Source organism: Staurois parvus, unplaced genomic scaffold (genome assembly GCF_062004578.1).
Source record: "Staurois parvus isolate SC_StPar_1 unplaced genomic scaffold, SC_StPar_1.0 ptg000209l, whole genome shotgun sequence".
Classification (NCBI taxonomy): Eukaryota; Metazoa; Chordata; class Amphibia; order Anura; family Ranidae; genus Staurois; species Staurois parvus.
Window position 1 is genome coordinate 11,672,074 of NW_028318005.1, and position 10,258 is coordinate 11,682,331.

The 10,258-nt window shown below is 41.7% G+C and overlaps 2 protein-coding genes across 4 annotated transcripts; both read right to left on the minus strand.

Moving 5' to 3' along the window:
• Positions 1–478: 478 nt before the first annotated feature.
• On the minus strand, positions 479–1,155 carry LOC149461172 (hydroxyacyl-thioester dehydratase type 2, mitochondrial-like). Its single transcript, XM_089678775.1, has one exon. It carries the CDS (start codon positions 1,153–1,155, stop codon positions 661–663), a length of 495 nt encoding a protein of 164 aa, XP_089534901.1. The 3' UTR covers positions 479–660.
• LOC149461173 (ribonuclease P protein subunit p14-like) lies at positions 1,086–10,045 on the minus strand. Of its 3 annotated transcripts, none has more exons than XM_089678778.1 (6): positions 9,919–10,045; positions 9,090–9,202; positions 8,660–8,744; positions 5,470–5,546; positions 1,807–1,852; positions 1,086–1,224 (listed from the first exon to the last, which is right to left on the minus strand). In XM_089678778.1, exons 2-6 carry the CDS (start codon positions 9,179–9,181, stop codon positions 1,168–1,170), a joined length of 357 nt encoding a protein of 118 aa, XP_089534904.1. In that variant the 5' UTR covers positions 9,182–9,202; positions 9,919–10,045; the 3' UTR covers positions 1,086–1,167. The 3 variants fall into 3 exon arrangements, with proteins under 3 accessions (XP_089534904.1, XP_089534902.1, XP_089534903.1); XM_089678776.1 differs by having other exon boundaries at positions 9,868–9,955; XM_089678777.1 differs by lacking the exon at positions 9,919–10,045 and adding an exon at positions 9,569–9,783.
• Positions 10,046–10,258: the final 213 nt, after the last annotated feature.

Genomic DNA, 10,258 nt, shown 5'->3' on the forward strand with positions numbered 1-10,258 from the left:
CCGACATTCGGCCTGTGTGTATGGCAGCCCGTCTGACAGAAGCCAGCCAATCGACCAGCTTCTGTCAAAGGGGCATGGTTGTGGGGGCCTGCGGGCAGGGGGCTTATCGGAATCTGGAATCCCCCTTTAACAAGGGGGCCCCCAGATCCCGGCCCCCCCATGTGCATGAGGTACATAGTACCGATACTCATTCACAAAAAGTGTAGTGTGCTAAAAAGACAGGACATAAAATAAATGTTATGTGCAATTAAACCATGGCAACATCTAATGTTTGTGTAGTATTATGTTCAGCAGACTGTGTTCTTCTATTGTTGTGACTTAGATGACGTTCAGAGCACATTTTATGCCCAACTCATGCAAAACTCCACGTAATCCCAAGGGGTTCACATACTTTTTCTTGCAACTGTACACTTATTGGTATTTTTACAAAAATATGTAGCAGAATACATTTTGGCCTAAATTTCTGAACAAACTTGACTTTTTTTTACGTGAATTTTTTTTTTTTATTGGATATGGTTTAGAGCAGAAAGTAAAAAATATTGTTTCCAAAATGTTGACGCAAAGTCTGCCATCACAACACTCTATGCCTAGGCAAGATATGGTTTTGAACAGAATGGACACATTTCAGCTTTTTTCCTTCTTTGCTGTTGAACTACAGAATCAGTCTTCAGGCACAAGAGCTTTTACTGTCCCCTCCATTACAGTCTGTCCGCTTTGCGTTGCAACACAAGATACTCTAATAAAAGCCAAGGATTTCTTTAGAGATGTAATCTGTGCTCTTGCTACAACCTCTTCCCCAGCATGTAATGGAGCTGGAAAGTGAATGTCCTGGGAGAGAAGCACACAGCCTCCCCCAGGTAGTTTAGTGCCCAGGACCGCAGACACTAGGCCATTGAGTAGAACACCATGAACAACAGGTTTCCCAAATCTTGTCTTCTTGGCAAACTCCTCATCCAGGTGCAGTGGGTTCGTATCCCCAGTAAGTTCAGAGAACAGGGCGACGTCCTTCTGAGTGAAGATCCTAAGGAGCTCAGCACTATCACCAACCCGCAGGTGTAAAGGCCGCCACAATGCAAAGTTGTACCATTTGTATGATGATAATGGACAGCTGGAAATACCAAGTATTGTTCCTCGGGTGACCAAGTTGCGGAACATTTTTCAAAATAGCTAGTCAAGGACTAGTTCTCTGCTGTTACCTGCCAGTGCCAACAAGAAGGGAGAAACCTATATATATAGAGAAAAAATAATACTTTATTTAATAATCAACATGAATCAATATGTTTGTATATTTTATAAACACTGCTTGCGTTTATAGTTTTATATGTAATTTTATATGCTTTTGAGACCTGTCATGCCAGGATGCAATATAATGCATACTGCAGGGGTGAACAAATGTAGATGAATTCCAGTCTGTCTAACCCAGGAGCCAGATACACTAACTAGAGTGGACCTCAAAAGGTTAGAGACATTGTCTACCTGGTTCCTGGGATTTGTTCAGCCCCGGCATTCTATGATGAAAAAAAAAAAAAAAACCTGATATGTTTGTGATGGACTGATCCCTTAATATTTAAATGCTACTTTATAGCTGCATATAAATACCAGGTATGCTTTCTTGCAAACATGAACTTGAACAGTAACAATAAATCTGTGGTGTGTTAGGTTTTGTTTCCATTCCAGAAGCTCAGAAGGATCACAGAACAAGTCTGTCCAGTTAGAAAGTTCACTGGCAGGAGCTTCTGATCTCAGACCTGCATGAAAACCCAGTGTTATTGTTCTGTACAGTGACAGCTTGTCAGATAGGTTTACCTGTAAAACACGCAAAGAGCACTCCTGGTTCTGCTTCACAAATCCACTGCAAGAAAAGAATGTCAACTTAATCAGACATGCAATAAACCATTGACAATACATAATATGGAGTTCTGAAAATACATTTACAATAGTGTGCTGCTAGCAAGTATAGAACTTTAAACTAATCACACAATTCTCCATAGATAAGATCTCATGCTTAGTATGTAAAGACTCCTTTTCAATGAAAGACGAGACCCCCTTGGATTGTGCAATTTTTAAATGTTGGGAAAACGATTCTAATCCTACCTCTTTGCATTAAAGCAGTCTCCTAACTTACTCATCTGCAATTAGAGGTTTGTTTACATACAGTGAGGAAAATAAGTATTTGATCCTCTGCAGAATTTTTAGGTTTGCCCACTTACAAAGAAATGAAGGGTCTATAGCTTTTATCGTAGGTGTGTTTTAAAAGATACAGGCAAAATATCAACCAAAATTCCAGAAAAAACACATGATACAAAACGTTATAAATTGAGTTGCAATTCAGTGAGTAAAATAAGTATTTGATCCCCTACCGACCAACAATAATTCTGGATCCCACAGACTAATCTGTGTACCACATGAGCACATAGCCAGTCATGTCAATTTAAGAAGGCACTCCCAACGACAACTTGTTATGTGTATAAAAGACACCTGTCCACAGAATCTCTTTCTTCCATTCAAACTCACCATTAAACCTAAAGAGCTGTCAAAGGACATCAGGGAAAAGATTGTAGAGCTGCGCAAGGCTGGAATGGGCTACAAGACCATTAGCAAGAAGCTTGGTGAGAAGGATACTACTGTTGGAGCAATTATTCACAAATGGAAGAAATACAAAATAACTATCAATCGCCCTCAGTGTGGAGCTCCATGCAAGCTTTCACCTCATGGGGTAAGGATGATCATGAAAAAAGTGAGGGATCAGCCCAGACCTATATGGGAGGAGCTTGTGAATGATCTCAAGGCAGTTGGGACCACAGTCACCAGACAAACCATTGGTAACACAATACGCCGTAATGAAATCCTGCAGTCCCCGCAAGGTCCCCCTCCTTAAGAAGACACATGTACAGGCCTGTCTGAAGTTTGCCAATGAACATCTAAATGATTCAGAGAAGGATTGGGACAAAGTACTGTGGTCAGATGAGACCAAAATTGAGCTCTTTTGCCATTAACTCAATTTGCGGTGTTTGGAGGAAGAAAAATGCTGACTGTGACCCCAAGAACACCGTCCCTACAGTCAAGCACAGAGGTAGAAACATTATGCTTTAGGGGACATTTCTCTACTAAAGATACAGGTTGACTTTGCTGCATTAAGTGGCTCAAGAAGAAGCACATTAAGGTCATGGAGTGGCCTAGCCAGACTCCAGACCTCAATCCTACAGAACATTTTTGGAGGGAGCTGAAACTTCAAGTTGCCAAGCAACAGCCATGAAACCTGAAGAGAAGATCTGTAAAGAAGAGTGGATCAAAATTCCTCCCGAGATGTGTGCAAACCTGGTAACCAACTAAAAGAAACATCTTACCTCAATGTGCTTGCCAACAAGGGTTTCTCCACCAAGTACTAAGTCATGTTTTGCTTGGGGATCAAATAGTTATTTTACTCGCTGAACTGCAGCTCAATTTATAACATTTGTATCATGTGATTTTTCTGGGTTTTTTTTATTGATATTCTGTCTCTATCATTTAAAACACACCCATAATAAAAATTATAGACCATTTCTTTGTAAGTGGCAAAACGTCAAATATCTGCAGGGGATCAAAGAATTATTTTCCCCACTGTATGTGTTTAGTTTTGCAAATAGTATAAGACCTTTTGAAAAAAATTGCAAATGTATGATCCTATGTGCTTGCTTTATAAAAAACATCCATCTTTAGAATTTTAGTTTACAGATCTATCCCCTATGGCAGAAATTCTCAACCAATGGAAAGTACTGATAGCCGAGACAAGCTGCAGCAATGAATCAATCATCTCTTTTCTAGCTTTTGTTTATTCGGCTGCGGCAGGAAAGAAGGAGGGGTAGGTCGGACCTCATAACTAAGGTTAAAAAGCACCTAAAACATGGGACAAAGTACTACGTGTACTTTGACTCACCTGGGAAGTGGTTCCCAACCACTGGGTGATGGCCTCCCTCCTCCCAAATTTCCAGCCAGCTGTAGATTGCCTAACCAAAATAGTGCCCTCTACCTCCCATAATAACCACCTCCTGTCCAGCTGTTGTATATAAACGTCTGGACGGTGGCAGTGCAGGGTCAGGTGGCCATTTATAAACAGCCTCCCTGCCCCCTGCTTGTGCCCGCTCCCTGGGAGCGCGCAGCACTGCAACCCGGTGCCCGCTGTGTCCTCCGGGTACAGTGGAATACCGATCGTCAGACGGGACCTCTGTGCAAGGTCCCGATCATGTGATCACTGATTGGCCAATCAGTAATCACATGGAGAGTAGTAAGCAAGATGTAATTTCTGACACCTCTGCTTACTATGTGTGAAATCTATGAATGATCACAGAGGTCACATGGTACAAGGCTATTCACAACAGCCTTGTACCATGTGACAAGCTGTGATCAATCACAGCTCACACAGTAGTTCTCAATGGCTGCAACAATGCAGCCAGAGAGAAGGAGAAATGTTTGCTTTTACAGCCTTTATGGGTGTAAAAGCAATCAGTGTAAAATAAAAAAAAAAAAAAATAATCTTCATCACCCCCCCCCCCACACACAAGTAGTACAGTGTCACCATGTTGACACTGTACTGCTAGGGTGACAGTATGTATATAAAAATAAATATAAGAAAATAAAATAAAAATGTAAAAAAAAAAATGTTTAAACATTATAATTTTTGGTTATAGACTAATTTGGGTTTTTTTTTTTTACTAAAGAGATAATGGAATAAATTTTGGTCAAGATTTATTATGAAATATTTATTTGCAAAATTTTATAAGAAAAACAATTTTTTTCAAAATTTTTGGACATTTTCATTTACATAGCAAAAAAAATAAAAATCCGAGCGGTGAATAAATACCATCAAAATAAAGCTTTATCTGTCTCAAAAAAATGCTAAAAAATTCATATGGGTACAGTGTTGCATGACCGCACAATTGTCATTCAAAGTGTGATAGCGCTGAAAGCTGAAAATTGGCCTGGACAGGAAGGGGGTAAAAGTGCCCGGACTGGAAGTGGTTTTAATATGACTTTTTTTTTGTACACAAAGTTGTCACTTTAATGATATATTGCTCGCACATGCCATGGGTATATGTGGAATAACACCCCAAAACACATTATTCTACTTCTTACAAGTATGGCCATACCACATGTGAGAGACATTTTGGCAGCCTAGCTACATACATGCCCCCAAAAACCAATGACCACCTCCAGGCTTTCAAAGGGCATATTTCCTCATAGTACAAATGACCCCTTTTGGAAAGTAGACACCCAAGGAATTTGATAAGAGGCATGGGGAGTATTTTACAGATAAAATGTTTGTCACCAGGGTTTTGAAAAAAAAAGAAAATGTTTTGTTTTCTTTCTTCATTTTTCAGAAACATGTGGCAACAAATTAGATCTGAAAAACACTCGCCATGCCTCTTAGCAAATACCTTACACATACATACATACATACACACACACTTCCTTTACACGTTCTTCACATACCTGCTGTTGATTCTCAATATTGCACACAACGTCTTATCATCATATTTTAACAAGTCCAAGGGACAAGAGGCTCCCACCTAGAAACAAAAACACAAAGAAAAGGATAACTCAGTGGACTGAATAGCAGAAATTGTCATGAACTAAACTGTATATAAAGGATTTTTTTTAGCTAGTGTAGGGAAAAGTTAAAACCTCTGTCATGTTTTTATTGAGGTCTCTGACTATGATAGGTAGATTCACCCCTCTGTCATGACAATAAATGAGCAAAAATCCAAAATGTAAGTGTTGTCTCCAGAGAAAGAGGTGAGGAAAAGTCTTCCAATGGGGACAGCTGTTCCTGTGGCAAATTTCTAAATGGAATTTCTGTTCCCTGAAATGGATTTCCTCTCACTTTCTGTTGCATTTCCAGGACAGGAAGTAATGTCCCCAGATGAGCAAATGCAGCAAAATAACTGCAAAGGGGTTTTAGCTCTTGATACTCTTTCCAAAACAAAAAGTGTTGGCTTTACATATTATGGCCAGGGATGAAATATTTTATTCATAGGGGCTCATTCATACGAGTGATCAGACCTCATCCGTATAAACCCAAACACTTATTAATTACACAGGTTCTGTGGCTGATTAAGGAGGCAATTAAACTCACATAGTGCCTTGTCTGCATTAAATAAGCCTCAGAACCGGTGTAATTAATAAGTGTTCGGGTTTAAAAGGATGAGGTGGCAACCCTAGATCAGACCCATCCTCCGATCTAAGCTGCTGCCTGCTGCGTGTTATCCAACTTGGAACTTCATACAGACAGCCCACAGAGGTGGATGCACGTGCAGCGGCTTCACAGACACAATCACATGTCATAATTTCACATGCAAGCAGGTGCATGGATCCGAATGCACAGGTTCTGTGTTCGTGCAGCTACTGCGTGTGAATCCACTTCTATGAGCTGCCTACATGCAGCTCTGAGGTGGATTCACGCACAGAAAATGAGTCCTTAGTGTCTGTCTATTAGTTGCTCTTTACACCAGTTAATAATGAGACAGGCAATTATAACCAATCACAGAAAAATAAGATAAAATCACAGGTAACAATGGAGTATTCTGCATGTCACAATCAGTTAAAAAGGAAACTACAATGCACCCTCAGGCAGTTCTCAATTTGAGTTAAAGTGGTTGTAAACCTCTGACATGAAATATGAACAACATATATCCTTCTATATTGTGTATTTGTATCACCCAGGGCACTAAGCGTAATTTCTTTTTGCTGCCTTGTTCCTCTATCTGCAGTCACTTGTGACAAGTTTTCCTGACCCCAAGAGAAAAAAGATGACAGGAGAGGGCACATCCTGTAACTGACAGCCTTGGCAATGTTCCTGTGTGCTGTGTGAAGGAGGGTGTGTGTCCCTTCCCTCTAATCGGCTTTGGAAACGCTTCTCACTGAGTGTAACTTCAGCTCCCCGACCCCTGTAATTCAGAGCTGAGAGATCCTGTGTAAATTCTGCACTTTGAATGGATTTAGAGGACAGATAGCTGTAGATAAACAGGTCCAACTTATGAAGGAGGATTTGTTTCATCTCTGTGTATCACCTGAGGCTAGTCACTTCACTGGGTATGTGAAAGGGCCAATTCACACCATAGAAACGCAGTCCAGATGCGCTTTTTCACCCTTTTTTCTCTTCAATTTAAATAGGGACATGTGCAATTCAGTGCACTTTTGGTGCATTCCAGTGCGTTTTACTGCGTTCCAATACAGTTCTGTGCAGGAAAAATGCAATCTGTTCTACTTTTTTTCTGCAACTGGAACTGCAAGCACTGATGTGAACTATGACATTGACAACCATATAACCTACTTTCTGTGTAATGTGGAGGCAGAAAAAAAGCAACTGAAATGCATGTAGTGTGAACTGGCCCTAAGGGTTTACAACCACTTCAATTGTTAAGAGGACCATTTTTACTATGAGTTCACATATTTACATGTGTTGTGCCTGCTGTGCCACATTTTTATGCTTTTTTTTCATGTACAGATAGGGTGGCCTCTGATAGAGTGGTTTACTGATTAGCATCCACATTGAAGAACCAAAGGGATAAAGACAATTATTCACAAACAGAATCAGTTGTCGTGAATCATTCCAACTGAATGATAGTCTTGCACTGAATACAACTGTAAAGCTAAGTTCACATTTGTGTGATGTGGTAATGCATGAAAAAAATCACATGAATTCCCGCAATGAACAAAAAGCGTGCATCCTTTTTGCAGGCACATAGCGACACCCCAACACACCTTGCTAAAATGTGTGTGATGTGTTTTGGTGCAGTGGGATTAAGGGGAAAAAAAGTCAACTTTCGCACATGAGAAGCCAAACAAAATGAATGTATACCCTAAATGTGATGCACCAAAATACAGAAACACCTGCATAGGCGTGAACAGAGCCCTACACACACTGCACTGAGACTATGCACTACTAGATCCATGGAAACGTGGCTGCTATGCTGTATGCTTGAAATCAATTAAAAAAAAATACTAAAATCAGAAAAGTGAAAATAATTCCAATGATGGGCTCATGCACACAGCTGATTTGGGCCGTACACTGCCCAGACCAACATAGTTCTGCGGAGGTAACACAGGTGTTCCAATCAGCAGTGGAAGGGCAGGAAACCTGTATAAATCAATAACAGGCTGACAAGGTCTGTATCTGTTTGCATGTAATTGCACATGGAGTGGTTATCTGCTGTTCGGGATGGATGTGCGCTCCAGGACATGGACATTCTGGGGTTGATTTACTAAAACTGGAGAGTGCAATACCTGGTGCAGCAGTGCACGGTAGCCAATCAGCTTCTAAATTCAGCTTGTTCAGTTAAGCTTTGACAAAAACCCTGGAAGCCGATTGGTCTCTATGCAGAGCTGCACCAGATTTTGTCCTCTTCAGTTGCAGTAAATCAACCCCTCTGTGTCTATAGGCACGGATCCATCCCTGCACACATGACTGCTTTATATGTAATTACATCTGAACACCAGTGAACAGTGTCAGCCTAGTCGGCTGTGTGCTTTTTTTTTACTAAAGAGCATAGGAAGTTATGGTGATGGGAGATTAACAATTTTGTCATGTAGGGATGTGAAGAAAAATTCTCAGTCTTCTATCCTGGTACTGGAAGCCATAAAAGTGGACAGTCCATGAAGATCAGACACAACCGGTACTTACCTCTCCATGCAATTCCTTTACAGCAGACACAATCAGTGATTTGTACTGAGCTGCAGTCAGCTTGACACCTTCACGCTGAAATACTCTGCAGACCAAACACAAGTATATCAGTAAGTACACAGAGCTCCTATAATTAGGGATGAACACGGGCGTGGTTGGATCCTAGCCTGAACCCAGGTCAGCAAGCCCATCAGGAACTGTTACCTGTACTGGGCTAATCATCTGCAGCTAAGGCATTCCCCACTCCACAGCCAGATGTATACACGCCCCTGGTATATGTGCAGCTGCAGGGAATTACTCGGCCACCGATGATTGGACCAGTACAGGCGACAGCTTCCTGGCAGGTTCGCTCCTTGGGTTCAGACTAGGATCCAAATATGGCCAAGTTCATCTATAATTATATTTAGTGTATTGTGCCTGAGCAACTCACAGCTGGATCTTCAGGTACTGATACTCAGAGGGGTTCTTCAGCACAGTCCTTTCACATGAAACTGGTTCCGATGGAACGGGTCGCCCTTCCATGTTTACACAATCCAGTTATTTCTAGGAATATAAATCACAGGAAAATAAAATGCTTCCATTTAGATATATAGGCTCCCTAATAGAAACTAGTGGAAGTGCCCAAACGTGCCCCCTATGCTCCTTCATCCAGAGTGGGGGCACTCTAATACAGGAGGTGTGTTACTGGCCAGATCACCTGGTGAAAACAGAGGGGGAAAAAAGACTAATTTAGCACATCTAGTGAATGGTAAGCTGCAATATATTTCATGTTTGGGGATAATACCACCTTATTGACAGCTGGCATTATACAGCCCACTTCCTGTGAGCCCAGGTTGTCATGGACACACCACCCTTAGGGTGCATCATCATTGCCAGTCCTGAGCTCACAGTACACAGGATGGCGCTCACATTAGATCACTTCCGGGGACCTGGAATCTTTCTTCCATGAACCTGACTCATCTGTACAGGAGAGCGGGCCGCACTGACATCCTCATCCTTCTCTCAGCTCAGTCATCTGGGAAGTACTGCAGCCAGCCAGAGCCAGGAGATGTGTATTGTAGGAGGAGGTCAGCCATGGCAGCCCCTGGCTTTCCTCTATCACATGTACACCAGCCTTTCTTCTCAGCTCTATAATCCAGACAACCTATAAGAATCACCATAACCCTCTGTACTCTGTATGTCCTACACCCCGGAGCCACTACACTCACCATCCCTCCACCTGGACACCTCTCACACCGAACACCAGAGGAAAGACAAACCTGCACATGGCTAACCAAACATGTCTGCACTGCCGGGGCAGCGAGTTCTCCAGGATCCAAGGCGACCGCCATATGTAAGAGGACCAAAGAACCATTCATATTGGCTGCAATGTCCTCCGCAAAATGGCTCCGAAATGGAGACAAAATAAGAACTACGCATGACCTCTATGGACTGTGTCCTGCGGGCGTAACTTTGTAAATTGTCCCCCTAGAAACTGTGACTTGTGACTTCCTACAGCTAAAGTATATTCTATGCAGTACAAAACCTGGTGTGTTACTGCCATCTAGTGGACAAATAGGAATTTACACTAGCGATAGAAAACATCACAATGCTATAGTT

Bases quoted from the DNA above. Each gene is read 5' to 3' on its own strand.
- LOC149461172 (XM_089678775.1), bottom strand. From the start codon at position 1,155: ATGTTCCGCAACTTGGTCACCCGAGGAACAATACTTGGTATTTCCAGC.
- LOC149461173 (XM_089678778.1), bottom strand. From the start codon at position 9,181: ATGGAAGGGCGACCCGTTCCATCGGAACCAGTTTCATGTGAAAGGACT. The intron at 8,745-9,089 runs GTGAGTTGCTCA...TTTGGTCTGCAG, and splicing joins CAGTACCTGAAGATCCAGCT to AGTATTTCAGCGTGAAGGTG. The intron at 1,225-1,806 runs GTAAACCTATCT...CTATATATATAG, and splicing joins GCTCTTTGCGTGTTTTACAG to GTTTCTCCCTTCTTGTTGGC.